Below are 16,345 nucleotides of genomic sequence, written 5' to 3'. Positions count from 1 at the left end.
ATGTCTATACTGAGAGCAACAAAAAACACAGAGTCATATTCCCTGTGTGTGTTCACATACTTGTCCAGTAAAGCTGATTGTGATTACTTGAACAAATTTAATCCAGATGTTAGTGTTGAAATTTAACATTGTCTATCAACACAATCTCCTTGTTCAAACCCACAGAACTAAAGTTTCTGTTGATTCCAGCAAAGTACAGGGAAATGTGTCTGAAATTATGCACATTATTCATTTGTTCTATCAGCAACTATGACCAAAATAATCAAAAATAATTACAGATTTGAAGTTTATTTTGAGTTTCATTGAAACTGAAAACTATGAACCTGCCAAATGTGTTAACTACAGAGCTTTTAAGTTAGATTTCCTTTGGCTGTACAGGTGCTGCTCTGTGTTCAGCTTCAAGTGGGCAGGTTAATATCTCGGCTAACAAAAAGGCCGTCAAGACACTTAATGTCTGTGTTTCTCTCAAGGCCATCACTCTGATGAGCAATTAAATCAGTCATACACTGTCAATAACCCTGTAACACCAAACATCCACTGCCCCGATATTATAGATCATATGTTTACTTTACATCATCTGTCAATGTCAATGTAAATCCAGCATGCTGTACAGTAAATAAACATGCATACTGTACATGCACATGTTGTACATAATCATCCAGCCTATGTATATTCATTTAGTACTTATTTCTTTACACCAACTGTATGGTTTAAAACCTACAGAACATACAGACATTTCATTTTTTTTATTGTATTTCTATTGTTGGCCATTGGTGCTTTTTATATATATTTATATAATACTTATATAAACAGCTATTCTTTCACATAGCCTGCAAGAGAACATAATAGTCCTGTCTGTATCTTACCTTTATTTGTCCTCCTGTTATGTCTGTTTATGTGTAAGTACAATGCCAAAAACCAAATCAAATTCCTTGCACTGTACCCAGGGGAATCGTAGTGGGGAGAAACTGGAGTTATTGGGAGGGGGGCCCTGAAAAGCCTGGAATGAAAATGATGTTTTTGTTTGCAGTTTTTTTTTTTTTTTTTAAACTTTCTAAGTAATTAGTGCCATTACTTAACAACATGTGGCTGAGTAACTTGGTCGAAGGATTAAACTTTGTATTTAAAAAAATAGTGAAAGCTCTCTGAGGCCCCTCTCACCCTTTAAAGGATCAAAATGGTTTAGTCTGCCCCTGCACTAGGAATCGTGAGCACTAATGTACACTGTGGTAACTTTCAAAACAGAAAAAAAGGAAATGAAGAAGACTGGATGCAAAGTGACTGTAAAAATAAAATTTCAAAAGGTAAGAGAGACATAGACCCAGAGAGGAAGGGTAGGGGGCCCACAGAGACTGCTTAGGCATAGGGACCAGACTTTGGTGCTACGCCCCTGTATGTATACCAACACATAGGCATCCAACAAAAGTGATTCTAATTATGATTTATAATATTTTTGTCTAGTGTGATATACCCCTGGCTCTTTTGTTGTTGTTCTATTTGTATACTGTTTCCTGTATACTGAATCAGCATTATTTAGTCTAATTAAAATTACATATATATATATGAAAATGAAAAAAGTAGCCTAAATAAAGCCCATTTTAAAAAAAAAACGTCAGACGTATTAGCTTGTGTAGGTGTACGCTGCAGTTCCATTTCTAAACACTTGGCGGCGCACTTTGAGCTCTCACTTCAGTCTCCATTGATACTGTTGTAAACGGCTGGGGGAGGTGCTTAAAAGACGGACCCAACACGCGTCCAATCAAATGTGAGATTCCCCCCAGGATGGACCAATCATCTTCTGAGAAACGTGTGAGCTCCGTTTGATTCAGCCTCTTACGTTACCGTAGCCTCTTCGGTAGACACGGCCCTCTTTTAAAGTTCCTGGGGGAAGAGTGAAGGGAACCGGACAAACCGGAGGAAAGGGGCCAAGATTGAGCTCAAAGGATAATTATTCATACATTATTTACCCCTGGAGGACTGCCGTTAAACCGAAGACAAGGTTCGGGGACATTATGTTTGATTACAAGTTATATTACGTAGCTAACGTTAGCTAACTAGCCGTTCAGTCATGCTCCTGCTAGTTTATATGGGGCGCTGACGTTACTTGGCTAGTAGCTACCTAGTTAGCTTGGTTAGCTCAAGCTCGCAGAAGCTCATTCATTGTTAGATTCTGCTAACATTGCTCGATTAGCTATTGCGAGGCGCTCGCTAGCTAACCCATGTGAATTAAAACGTACACCATGACTAATTACCAGTGTCCGTCTCTTTTGCTCTCTGTTTTTTAAACCTAAGGTGCTACACGAAAACCAAGGTCTTGACTGCCCGAGAACGTCAGAAAATAAAGAAAATGGCGGAGCCAGACAAATTAAACATCGACTCTATAATTCAGCGTCTCTTGGAAGGTGAGGAGCATCAAACCCACTGTGTAGCAATGTACTTCATTTACACTATTGTATATTTTCTTTGTAGTGGGATGGGTAATATATAGCAGGTAAATCGGCTAAAGTTAAAGGTATGCTGCAGAAGCGTTAGCCTACTTAAGGTTCCTGTGCTCTCCAGCCCGATGGTTGGATATGGATGAAAAATCTTAGCCAAATCAAACCTGCTCTTCACACATTGTTTAGCCAACGTTATATGTGCATATTGCATTTTTATTATAGCCACCTATTTCTGTTTTCATTAGAATACACTGTTACCGTGTTGTCTGCAAATCAAAGGGAAATCGGTGACGTGAGAGAGTGAAGTACCACCAAAAAAGAAGGCACATCACACATATATTTTACGCAAATGACACCTTACACCATCCGTTATTGGCTTAGAGTGTATTATATTTGATGCATTAGCTTTTTCATAAAAGCGATAATGATTTCTTACGTGTTTTTCAGTTCAGAATAAGAGAAATGGCCTTTTTGAGTAATCACTGTTATTAGTTGGGGGATTTGAAAGTGGCTATTTGCAGTATGGCAGTAAGGGATTGCTTTGACTTGTTGCTGTTTGCATTCTTTGACACTGGCTTACTGTAAGAACAGTCTTGTAAACACAGTTTTCTCAACCCCATTTGTAGCCCCCTTTTCCCACCAGAGCTTGTCAGTTGCATGGGTGGATTGTTGTTGTGCTCTGTTTTGCAGCCGAGGATCTGATTACAATTTGCAGCCACAACCTTCCCCAGAGTGACTTGTTAATGAGGTGTACAAACAAAGATGCTTTGATTGGCATAGCTCACTGTAATACTGTGTGAAACTGCTGTTTGGCCCTCTAGGCTCCTCCACCAGTGTTTATTTTAAGCAATATATAGACTGCTTACATCATTCTTTTTCATTTTGTGTGCTCCCGGTGAAAAATAACATTTACGTAAGTACCTAGCCTATATTAGGACACTAAAATTAATTTTTATGTTGTAACCGTAAAACATCTTGTGCCTAAATGATTGACGTTTTTAAAAAATGCAACAGTATGATTTTGTAAAAAAGAAACATTTAACATTATGTAGGCAGATTCGGAGTGATTGGTAATCTGTACTGGCTGTACAAATCTGACACGAACTATTGCTCCTATGCCCAATGTGTGGAGACAGAGTTGTTATGGTTGGAAGTGTGTGTGTGTGTGTGTGTGTGTGTGTGTGTGTGTCTGACGGAAAACAAGGCTGTTTTATCTTCATATCCACATGATGATTGTGTAACAGGAGCCCTGTGGACATCAAACAGAAGCATAAATCTCTTCAGAACCAACTGTACAGTTCATCTAAAGAGCACAAGAAATAAGGTTGTGACCTCTGTAGTTGCCCTTGTGAAGCAAGTACACAGGGTGTGGGGTGTGGAAATTATGCCTGCTTCACATGCACACTGATGTGTTTTTCCCCTATGGAACAGTTGGTGTACATACTTATTTGTGTGCATGTTTCCCAGGAGCAGCATCATGCATGTTGGGTGGGGGACTTGTGACCTTAACAAAATGTGATTCATAAAAATTGTGCCTTAAGTCACAGTATCAGAAAATATTTTGGGTGTGAAAGTTGGGTACAGAAAATGTTCTTGGGCCTAACACAAATTTGATGTAAGCCTTCTGTTTATGTACATTCGCAAATATAGGACCTTCACGATCGGCCTAAGCTGAGCTGGTGGAGATGATTGGGATTATTTGCAAATATGCATGTGCCTCTTGGGAGTTTGACTTTGACTGTGGACCCAGCCTGCTGTGCTGTGTTTTGGACATGGATTGTTATACTTGGGCCGTGATAAGGTTGTCTGCCAAATGCAGGGGAAGACAAACAAGCCTGATAGTGGCAGTATTTATATCCTCTTATGTAACTCACTTGACCTTTTTTTTGCCTGCATTTGTGGTTTTATTGCTGAGAATAACCACTCGCCGGTTAACATTACTATTGTATTCGTCTACACTGTTCAACACTTGTGAAGAACACTTGCCTCCTTATAGGTGCTGCATCATAAGATTGATAAATTACTGTATATCCAACACCAGCTCAGTCTCCTTTGGGGACAACAAGGTAACCCTCGTGCTTGCTGACTGTGTTTCGAGACCAAGCCAATTAAATGTGTTTGGATAATGAGCAGTTTCAATTGGATTACTTGTGTAGAGCTAGAGCTACGTGAACCCTGGGAGTGTGTGTTGCTAATAGCATGTCTGAAGAGCGTGACATCACATAAGCTCAGTCAGAACACCCAGCACTGAGTCAGGAGTGCAGGACCAAACCAACTGTTGATTCCAGCACTCCCGGCAACCCAATGGCTTTACTGTTGTGCTGGTCCAGCTCTTTGTTTTCTGCCCCCTGATCAGTCTAGTGGAAAGCCTTTTGTCTGTATCCCTTTTTAAACTTGCTGTTGCCCACTGGCTATATGGCTAACTTTGGAGTAAGCTCTGTCAGGGCTTAGCCTTCTGTAATCCAGGTTTAAAGTGACAAGCAGCACTGCAGTATTTATTTAAACCTACTTTTCACTTGCTTTTAGTTTCTGCTTTAGTATAGTGCATCCATTTGTTGATTTCGACTCTCCCCCACCCTCTCCAAGTGCCTTGCAAGCACTACTAAAACTGGATCTGTTTTCCTGAGAGATGGTCTGTAATTAAGTGCCAAGTTCTCTGCTTGTCATCACATTTCACAAGGAGTGAAGGGCATTTGTTATTTGCCCAAATTATGATTTGTTGCTCGGACACACACTTGATCACTTCACCTCTTTCGTATAAATACAAGCAAATGTTAGTTTGACAATTATTTTTCAGTGACACCGTGATACAGACAATCAAAGTTTATCTAGTTAACCTGCAGCAAGTCGTGAGATGTCGATTCCCAAACTGTTTACATGTCATTAAATCATCCTCCGTCTCAATAATTTAGTGTCATTAATTGTATAATAACTGTAATAAATTAAATCAGGACTTTGTATTCCACAAAATCTGATCACTTACAAAACTGGTGTTTTGTGTTGGAAGTACTCTCTCTGGTACATGAAATCAAGGGCTCTGTATTCACATGGAAACTGCTTGACCAATCACCGGAAACTGTCTGATCAGTCGCAAGTGTTTCTTTCATGCACGCTGTTATTGACGGCTCCCTGCTTCACAGTTGTCCTGGAGACAAAAGCATTTTCACCACAAAGGAAACCTGCAAGTGTAATGAAGCAGCATGTTGTACATAGAGATTGAATCCTTGTTTGTGTGAATGCTGCTCTGGTGACTGGCTCTGGTAGTGTAATCATTTTAGTCAAACTTTGCTTCATGCAGGGTGGCCGCAGGTCCTTCTTAAAAGTCCTTAAAGTATTACATTTGATTCTAGAAATTTAGGGTCATAAAATTTTTTAAAGTCTTATTTTTACTTGTAAGAGGTCTTGGATTTTGAGATGACACTCACTATCTGAGACATGTAAGAATACCACATCAAACCACCCTGTATTACTGCATCTACTAGGCAGTATATGTTTTATTACTGTTTATTTATTTTATTACTATTATTTTTGTGGATTTGCTTGTCACAGTTGGGGAAAGTTTGAGGAAATTTGGCTCTTAGATGAAAAGTACCAGGAATGGTCAGCTGTAGGAGGTTGCGATTTGGAGGCGACTTGCAAGATGTGCTGCAAAGCTTTTAAACTTGGGACAATGGGAGTTAAAGCAGTTCCATTAAAAACAGATAAGCACTGACACCTCTGGAAAAGATTCAGCACCACTACATCGTCAGCTCTTGTCGGATCACAGACTGGTAGAGCCAGACCAAGTGTTTCTTGACCACCGATGAGACGGGAACATTTTCTTACTCCCTTCACTATTCACCACTCCCCAGCTGAGGATTTCTTAGATAGATTTAAGGTTATGTCAAGCAAAGAAAGCCTGTTATCAGATCAGAACGTTACTACTACTTTTAATTTACTTAATAGTGATTTACTGATTTACACATGAAACGATGAGTTAAAACTAAATTTTGTTTAAAAGTGTGTTTTGTTTAATAGTAAACAGTAAGTGTGGCCTATTTTATTGTGTAACTTCACTGCTAAAATGCCAGGCTGGAACCCAGCTCACCATGTAACATGCCATTAAAATGGTGTGGTAGGTCTACACTCAGTTGCAAGTTTATAAGTCCTGCAATAAATGCCACTGTCATGAAATGATGTTCAGTTTTTGTTGCAGCTGTTTTAGAGAGGTGGAGGTCGTGGTTTACACTGGTGAGGAATTGTGCGGCGTTGCACTTAAGGGTGTTTTTATAATTTTGTCTGCCCCAAACTACAGCATCGAAAGTTATCATAAAATCTAACACCTCTCTCTAAAAGTTCAATAAAAACTGAACATTGCGATCAAAACAAAATTGTTAACTTGCAGTTCCTCCAGTACGTGTATTTGATATTTTTACCTGTTGCACACATGTTGCTGTAAATTATATTGACTTCTTTTTTAATTGTTGGTCAGAGTAGTTTGAAGACATAACTTTGGGTTCCAGACACCTTTTGGGAATTTATTTTATTGATTAACTTTCATTTTCTAACATTTTAATAACTTAGTAACTTTTGGCTCTCATCCTCTGTACTGAGGTGTCTTATCTGCATTTATTCTTTTTATTGGATGGATGGCTACATATGCCACACCTCTGTCAATGTTTGTTGTGCAGTGGAAATGGCATTCATTTTTTCTTTGTTTAGGTCTTAAAAAGTCTTCATTTGATTTTATAAAAGTGTGTAGCCACCTTGTGATGAGGTTAAACAGATTTCCAATGAAGGAAGTAGGGTACATTTGAAATATGTTTTAGGTTAGTGTTACATAGTTACAGTGTGAAAGTGCGGGTTGTTTTTTGTCAGTGTTGAACTGGAACATCTTGTTTATGGGTTGGACAACTACCATGAGTAACTGGTATCTTAATTTTTGCCTGTGCTTCTGAATCTTGCAGGAAGAAGGAAGGACAATTACAAGACCTAATGTTGCGAAACAAATCTAGATTGAATAGAACTGGAATTCTGCCGTCATTATTCACCCTTGATCTGCGTCACTTTGATTGTCATTTGTAGGTGGAAGCAGTTGTCCGTTTATTGGTGTGTTAACTGGTGAACACTTAACAACTGTCAAGTCAGTCCCATAAACATATATATAAGAGAGTGCTCTGTTCACACCCCAGCCTGAAAAAAATTGTCACTGAGACAGTTGTCTGGCAGGTCTGTCTCTCCACCACATGTACGTTACCTGTTCTGTTGGCTGTGATACAGTCCGTTGGTTGGAAATGAGACTCCTCATTAGTAGGATTGTACAGTTTGTGTTGGGATCTGCTTTGGCATCAAGCAGCAGCACATGTAGGAATGGGGGTCTGATTGATTCTGTCAGTGATACAAACAAACCAAATTCCAAACTCCATCAGGGGCAGTCTTGCATAAGGCCGCAGCAGACACAGTCCCTGAGATGTAGTCACATGGCATCATGTACACAGCCTACAGCTGGCCTGTCGGTGCAAATATTTTATCTAAATACTGAACATGATACTTACTATTAAATATTCAAACAATATTTATTTATGTAAACACATTCACAACGTTTACCTGGCAGTGTGTAATAAAATAAACACAGAGAAAATGAGGTGGGTATACCCCCGTATACCTGTGTATACCCTCCACCACACCACTGAGCAGTAGTGATACTTTGATATTTAAGCGATATTTATTTATAAGATGGTTACTACATATACCTGGCAAACACAGCAACAAAAAATGCAATATTTTATTGATAACAAATCCTCAGTCTTCTGCCAAACTAAGTAGTTCTTCAGTGTAATTAAAATTTGAGAATGTCTGCGAGACTACCAGCTCCTTTCTCCAAGAGATATTTCTCTCTTGCTGTCATTCACATCTCACTCCTACCTTTTCTAGCATTAGAGCCATGACAACATGTGTGAATGTAAGGCATAATTTGTCAGGAAAATAAGCAGGGTTCTTGTTCAAGGCTTTATCATGATTTGTGTTTGGCTCCGTTCAGAGTGTGTGGTAAGTGTGAAAAAGCATGACAAGGAGAGACTTGACAAACCTGCTAAATTCTTCAGATTGCATCCGTGAAAGTAGCCGGATGCCAGAAACAGAATGTTATCTTCATTATTACATGATAAGTACAGTTTATACTTGATTTAATTATATATTACAACCTGTTTCTTGTCCTTTATTTTATATGTGGAACAGTGTTATTATAGCCCATAGTGTGTCATTCTTTGTTTCCTAACAGTGCATATTAAGTGAGTCCTAATTACGTGTTTACAATGTCTTTGCAGCAGCTATATCGGCTAGAAGGGGGATGTGGGTTTCATGCTTTCTCCTAGCTCAGGTCTTAACTGCCACCTAAACAGAAAGACAGGCCTTTGAGGCTGACAGCGTCAGGCTAGTTTCCACTGATCAGGTTTTCTCAGATGCTGCATGCTGCACAGACTCATCTTGTTTTGTGGGTTGTTAAAAATGTATCTAGTATTAGTAACTTATGTTCTCCAAAACTTGGTGTGCAATGTATAATATGACCTCTTAATAACGTGGTTACCTGCTGAAGTGGCTGTAAGACCAGTCTGCTAACAGAATTTGCCAGCTTGTGGCTGGTGGGAGGTGTTTACTTCCCAGTCTGATGGTCTGGCTTAAAATCTGAGGATCACGTCTTATTGCTGTGCCTTATGCCCTTCTTCATTCAGACTTTCTTACAGGCCCGAGCACAGGTGTGTCTTTGTGGTGTTACTTCATCCTTCATAAAGATCTGTCCCCTTTTTCTCCCTTTTTTTCAGTCAAGGGCTCTCGACCAGGGAAGAATGTCCAGCTGACAGAGAGTGAAATCCGTGGCCTTTGCCTGAAGTCCCGTGAAATCTTTCTGAGCCAGCCAATCCTGCTTGAACTAGAGGCACCCCTCAAAATCTGTGGTGAGTTTTAATGAGTGTCAATAATGCATCACGACCAAGTTTAAAATACCATAAAGTCTAAGATGTTACACCTCAGACTGACTGATGCAAGAGAAGATGATCAGGTTTTGCTCATGATTTGCTAGACAGTTTGCTCATCTGTAATTGCCGATTGTATCAGTTGATAAGCACCCAGTATCAGCATAACTGTGGTGTTTTGATTGCACTCCTCTGCTGCCCTCTGCAGGTGATGTCCATGGCCAGTACTATGATCTGCTCCGGCTGTTTGAATATGGAGGCTTTCCCCCAGAAAGCAACTACCTGTTCCTGGGTGACTATGTAGACAGAGGGAAGCAGTCACTGGAGACCATCTGCCTGCTTCTAGCCTACAAGATCAAATATCCAGAGAATTTTTTCTTGCTGCGTGGAAACCACGAATGCGCTTCTATTAATCGAATCTACGGTTTTTATGATGAGTGTAAGTGCAGAGTGCTTTTGTACATCGGAAAAATGCTAAATCTTTTCTCTTAGCTGTTGCACTAAATTCTCATGTCTCCTGTGTTGTTGGCAGGTAAGCGACGGTATAACATTAAACTGTGGAAGACCTTCACAGACTGCTTTAACTGTTTACCTGTGGCTGCCATCGTAGATGAAAAAATCTTCTGCTGTCATGGAGGTAGGCGTTGTTAATATAAGGTGTTATGAACATGAAGTGATGCATATTAGATAATAAGAACCAGATTAAGCTGGGTGCATGGTTTCTTCCCAGGCCTCTCTCCTGATCTTCAGTCTATGGAGCAGATCCGCAGAGTAATGCGACCCACAGACGTGCCTGATCAGGGTTTGTTGTGCGACCTACTGTGGGCAGACCCAGACAAAGATGTGCTGGGCTGGGGTGAAAACGACCGCGGTGTCTCCTTCACATTCGGGGCAGATGTGGTGGCCAAATTTTTGCACAAACACGACATGGACCTAATATGCAGGGCGCATCAGGTAATGTTTAGCCAAGAGGCCTTGTGCCCCTGCCAGCTGAGGCTGTGGGACGTGCATTTGTCCTCTTTCATTGCTTATGACAGAAATAGTAGTGTACCAGTATTAATTTCAGTTCTTTAGATTTAAGCTAAACAACATCAAAGATTCATTTCAAGATAGAAACATTAGTGGGAAATCTGAATCTGTGTTGCTTGGACTTATACCAACAAGCAAGTCATTGACTGACTTGTTCATTTTCTTGCTTCTGTTTTATTGTCTGTGGTATTGACTGTGGTATTTTTTTTCCTCAGGTGGTAGAAGACGGTTATGAGTTTTTTGCAAAGAGGCAACTCGTCACCTTATTCTCTGCTCCCAACTACTGTGGAGAGTTTGACAATGCCGGTGCCATGATGAGTGTGGATGAGACACTCATGTGCTCCTTCCAGGTGTGTAAAACAGAGCCTGCGTTTGTACTTTTTATTTTGTGATGAAACAGATTTGTATCTGCTGTATGTTTTTGCTACATGAGTTTTGTTGTGACCAGTGTCAAACAAAACGTATACATTACGGAGCATTAAAGGGTGGGTCCATCTGTGTTCTTTGAAATGGAAACTCCCACACAGCTATTAACAAAAAGCAGTGACGTAGGTTACATCGCAGATGCACTTCTCCCACATTGCCCTTCGCTGACAGTGCAAGGTGGAAGATGGTGCTAATTTATTATTATTATTATTATTATTATTATTATTATTATTAAACCTTTATTTTAACAGGGGAAGACACACTGAGATTCATTATAATACATTTGTACTGTATAAACACATTTGTAGATCCATAGTCAGTGTATTACCCACAGTAGATGTGGTTAGCACACCTCAAGTTTGGAGAAGCAGACATGAGTACCAGGGCACAGAACGTAAGCAGTGAACTGCTGTGGACGCCTCTCTAGTTCGGTTCTGAAAGTCACACTATAGCACAAACTAACTCACAAAACAAAGAGCAGAGACTCCTTTTTTCTGTGATGTAAAAATTGCGGTTTCTGTTAAAAAAGACAGCCCTTAATGATCCGAAACTGAAGCTGTTAAATCACCCTCTTCAAAACCACCACACTCAGAAACAGGAACTTTGCCGAGTTGCTGGACAACCACCAACTCAATAATCTGTTTGCATTATTGTGTGACTTTCAGAACCAAGTACACAGGTTTATATGTAGCAGCAACACTGTGCATGCAGTAATCTATTTCAGATCATGTTTCAGGGGGGTTCTGAAAAAGGTTTTAGAGGGGTTTGGGGAAATAGCATTTTGACTCCAAAACATACACACGTACGACCAAAGTTAGAATTAGAATGACCATGATTAGAAAAAAGTCAGATGGGTTTTTATTGTCACTCATTACCGAGGTTGTGTCGACCAAACTAAATAAGAATTTCTTTTTATTTCCCACAGATTCTGAAGCCAGCAGACAAGAAATTGTATCCTTATGGCGGAGGGGCAGGAATGGGATCTGGGAGGCCAGTCACCCCCCCACGAAATTCAGCCAAGGCCGCCAAGGCCAAGAAATAACAGCCGCTGGACCCCCCTCCCACAACCTGCCACCCCCCCCCCCCCTCCCCGTCCGCCCAACGCTCTTTTTTTCCTCTACCTCCCAAACTTGTTTCTCCCTCGTCACCAAACGGCAACAAAGCAGACAAGTGTCCAGGGTTCAATCATGTTTCTTCTCGCTCGAAAACTATTTTTTAACTGTTTGGCTGTTTGCGTGCACTTTTGAGAGTGTGTAAAAAGAAAAAAAAAGTGAGAATGATACAGAGGGAATTGCTGTATTCTGTATGTATGTTTTTATTTTCTTCCTCCTGTACCCTCTGTTCTGTTCTCCTGTCATTTTATAGAGATGGCTTTGTGCCTATCTGTGATGTAATTTCCAACTTGGGTGCAGGGGAGGAGGGGAAGGGGCAGAGAGAAAGAGGAGCCTTCGCTGTTTATGTTAAGGCCCTGCACTGTTTAATGCTAAACACAAGCTTTTGTACATCCTGTTTCGGAGGTCTGTGTGTATGTCTGTGTGATGGGTGGGGAGGGGGCGGGCGGACGGATGGGGGGGTGGGATCAAGTTGCACGGTCAAACGGTAACGGCACATACCACACGCGTACACACACACGCACACACACACACTGGGCACACAGACGGATATACAGTATGTGCAGGTGAATCCTTGAATCAAATGGATTCACAATAAAATATTTTTTTCTCTCTTCCTTTTTGAAAACCAATGATTTAAGAACAGTCATGGATGTGAAGGTTTTTTTTGTAGATACATGAAATCAACATGGTTTGATTTCTTTTCCTTTTCTTGTTTTTGTTTTTAGTTCACTGAAAGCTGAAGATGAATAAAAATAACCATTTATTTGAATCATGCCATCATCACTTTGTGTTTGCCATTGCTTTGTCATGTTTGTCAGCGACCTTTGCCGTGCACCGTGGCTGCGCTTTTTCTTTTAAGTGTGAAAGCTTGAATTGGCAATATAGCAGCGCAAAGAGATGTCTTATGAGAGGGACTCACTAAAATGTAAAAGCTGGAAAGTGTCATTGTGGCCCAGTTTATACTTAGAAAGGGGCATCTCATGTGTTGCTTCAGTGTGATTTAGCCAAAGAAGATGTTAGGTGACTGTAAGCGAGGACAGCCAAAAGCTGCTCTCAGAACCAGAGGTTACCTGTTTGTATCACAAAAAATAGATATTTGATTAGGAATCTCTTCAATGCAAAATGTCTATTTTTTATAATGAAGTTGGATGATTATGAAGTACACGTTAACGAAGCTTAGCAGGGATACTTGCAGGAACAGGAAGTGAATGGCTCTGTCACTGAGCTTGTGTTGCTCAATAATCCTCACACATAATACTGTATCACCATGTGCCGTCGATATGTTGCACAAGTAGATACCACTATTTAGCTGGCATTTAATCTGTATTGAACTTTAACACTGCATACTCGATAGAGAAAGTGGTTTGAAGGTTTTCCACGTTCTTCTGTGATCAAAGGTGAATACTCTTAAAGGGAGATGCACGGTCAATCATTGCTCTGAACTTCCTGGTTCCAAGTGCTCTAGTCAAGATCACTTGAGCCCGTCATGAAACAAAGAGTGGGCTTCTTTAAATCTAAACCCACACTGACTGAGGGTTGCATGCAGGCTACAACGAGGAACACGAGCACTAAAGACAGCTGTGTTTGGGTGGAAATGAGTAATAGACCACATGTTTGACAGCTGTCCTTGATGGAGAATCTGAGCACAAACTCATTGTTTTACTGTGAGACAAACAGATAATACACTCAAGGTAATCATGTATAGCAAAGTCCCAGTGAATCTACCTTAACGTTCAGGTAATTACTAGGTGAACAGCTACCACTGTACAGCAATTAGTCAATAATTTTTGTATGCTTCTTAGATTGTGCTATGTAAAATATATCAGCAAGAATTTAGAAGCGCTTGCATCGCTTGTGACGGCAGTCATCTTTCTGAGTTGCTTTGTTTTGGCAGCCTGCTGTTGAAATAAGCATAAAGAGCCATAGAGTGAAATAAATCACTTTTAAAAGACTATTAAAGTAGATCCTGTGACAACTGTGAACCCTCAAAGAACACAGTCACCCTGACTGGATTCACATCCAAAAAGACCATTGCTCTTTTATATGGGCCCTTTTTTTAATTTTTTTTATTTTTTTTTAAAAGACCAATCTCCACAAAACACATACAGTAATGTCACCTATGGGCCATTTTGCATTTCCTCTACCGTGCATTATGTTGGCAAACAGGGTGTCCCCAGTGAACGCAGTCCACAGGCTGTTGCAACTGGTGAAAAAATATTTCTTTCCACAGTGTTTCAGGTTTTCTCACTGCCCATTTCTAATAACCCCAAACACGCTTTCCCCCAATTACATAATCAGTGTGTCTGGCTTGATTTGTCTGCTGCCTGTCCTCATTCTTCAGCCCTCTGTCCAAGTATGAACACATGCAGCTCTTCACATTGCTAAGGCAGTAAATATTGGTCGAGTTAAGTGCAGTGCATCAGCACATACTTAAGCAGAGGGTGGGGAGGCTGGAATTCAGCTGTCACCCTGCACCACCGTCCTCCCTCCATTATCTCAGCAAGAGGTTTTCAACTCAGTACCTCAGAAAATAAATGTTTTTTTTCTTTTTTTAATCAAATCAGTGTAAGTAAGCTTTATCCAAAATCCTGCCTGCTTTCTAATAAATTACATACAGTGCAACTAACTGCATCAGATACTGTGTAGGAGAGGGCAGGCGGAAAAAAAGAAAAAAAAAATCATTGGACCTCATTGTGTGCTCATGATCAATTCACATCCAGTAAGATCAACTCAGGAAGTGAAATATAAATTTAAATAAATGGGAATATATGAGGAAATCATTTATATTCATTTACTAAGAAAAATACATCAATAATCATTATTACAGGATATTCACACGTCGTATAACTTGCAGTCTTTGCTCACATTTTAAGGTGGCCAAACTGAAATGAGCTGAGCCCAACATGCTGGTGGGGAACAGTGTTATAGTGATCTGTCATTTTCTTTTGGTTGATATGATGTAGAAAGAGATCTGAAAATGTACAGCAATGTATTTCAGTCTTTTAGGATAATAGAAAAAAGTTAAAGCTTGAGCGCTATGATGTTGTGGAGACTGTGTCCAAAGGGTATATCGTGTCCTCAACAATGCAAAACAATGAAGTGGCTCCTGTAAGAGATAACATAAACATTATGGAACTTGTAGATCTCTGTCTTCTGAATAAATGGTCCAATAAAGGCCACTTTAATTTCCATCTCCATAGCTGTACAAACCTCTGCTTACGACATGTTTTGTTACTCTATATTTACTGTTGTTTTTACCTCTAAGAATCTGGTCTTTTTTGTTTAATATTGTTTTTACTGACAAATTTAACGCTAGATACTGCAAGCTTATTAGTGTAGGTTTTTTAATCAATCAGGGATGTTTTGCACCATGCACTGTCGCTGGGTAGATATGAAATGATTAGATTGTTACAATTCAAATGAAAAGAAACGACAGAAATTAACAGTATTTTTTATTTTGTTTGTTTTCGAATTAATCACAAATTGTCTCTGTTACAAGGTAGAAATAAAACATAGAATTTGTATATTTGTGTCTGGGTTTTCTTTCCACATGTTTCTGACTGCAACCTAAGATGTTGAATTTTATTGTTTTCTTGAGGAAAAAATGTCTACAGAAACCTAAACCATGACAACTAGAGTAATACGTACATATAATAACAGATAGTAAAAGTATGTTAAAGAAGAAATTATTAAAAAACAAAAGAGGAAAGAAATAAAGATAAATAAATATTGCAAATTCACACAACAGTTTCCCAGCACCTACATATATCCCTGTGTTCCCACCCCCACTTTGTTTCACTCCCACAGGCTAGATACTATAAACATACTGTGTGTAAGGCACGTCTAAGGCACATTTATAAAAGAGTAAATAGAATAAAAATTAAAAAAAAATAATAGGACTTTTTTTTTTAAAAAAAAACAAACAAACATAATCCACCTATTTTACTCACTGGCTCCCAGATTATGTCAAGCTATGTTAGTGTTGTTGTTAGTTGCCCTTGAATGTATCAGCAACACTACCAGATTTAAAAGAAGACATCCATGAGACATTGAATCTTAACATTGCACTTCCTCATAAAAAGTGAATGCAGCATCAGCTGTTGGGAAAGACTCATACACAGGGAGTGTAGTAATTTTTACACGTCTTTCTTGCCTGGAGGCAGATTTTTTTTTTCACTGCTTTGCTTTTGCGGAGGCTGCCTCTACTGTCTGTCAAACAGTTCTGCATGAGTCAGTAGCATGGGTGGCCTCTTTATCCGTGTGTGTGCATTTACTTATTTATTTGTCAGGTATCACCTGGCTCAGACAGCACACAGACGCTTCACCGATTTCAAGGAGACTGTTAATTGACTGTGTTCAGTGTGAACTGGTTGGTGAAAAAGAAAGA

The 16,345-nt window shown here is 39.7% G+C and overlaps 1 protein-coding gene across 1 annotated transcript; it reads left to right on the top strand.

Annotated features, from left to right (window-relative positions):
- Positions 1 to 1,841: 1,841 nt before the first annotated feature.
- Positions 1,842 to 15,482, top strand: ppp1caa (protein phosphatase 1, catalytic subunit, alpha isozyme a). Its single transcript, XM_078161276.1, has 8 exons — positions 1,842 to 1,999; positions 2,293 to 2,402; positions 9,239 to 9,370; positions 9,597 to 9,827; positions 9,921 to 10,025; positions 10,119 to 10,342; positions 10,633 to 10,767; positions 11,769 to 15,482. The coding sequence occupies exons 2-8, from the start codon at positions 2,348 to 2,350 to the stop codon at positions 11,883 to 11,885; spliced, it is 999 nt and encodes a 332-aa protein (XP_078017402.1). The 5' UTR covers positions 1,842 to 1,999; positions 2,293 to 2,347; the 3' UTR covers positions 11,886 to 15,482.
- Positions 15,483 to 16,345: the final 863 nt, after the last annotated feature.

The sequence above is a fragment of the Epinephelus lanceolatus genome, chromosome 18 (assembly GCF_041903045.1).
Source record: "Epinephelus lanceolatus isolate andai-2023 chromosome 18, ASM4190304v1, whole genome shotgun sequence".
Taxonomy (NCBI): domain Eukaryota; kingdom Metazoa; phylum Chordata; class Actinopteri; order Perciformes; family Serranidae; genus Epinephelus; species Epinephelus lanceolatus.
The sequence above is the reverse complement of the archived record's forward strand: the minus strand, read 5'-3'. Positions and strand labels throughout refer to the sequence as shown.

Bases quoted from the DNA above. Each gene is read 5' to 3' on its own strand.
- ppp1caa (XM_078161276.1), top strand. From the start codon at position 2,348: ATGGCGGAGCCAGACAAATTAAACATCGACTCTATAATTCAGCGTCTC. The intron at 9,371-9,596 runs GTGAGTTTTAAT...TGCCCTCTGCAG, and splicing joins GGCACCCCTCAAAATCTGTG to GTGATGTCCATGGCCAGTAC. The intron at 10,343-10,632 runs GTAATGTTTAGC...TTTTTTCCTCAG, and splicing joins TAATATGCAGGGCGCATCAG to GTGGTAGAAGACGGTTATGA.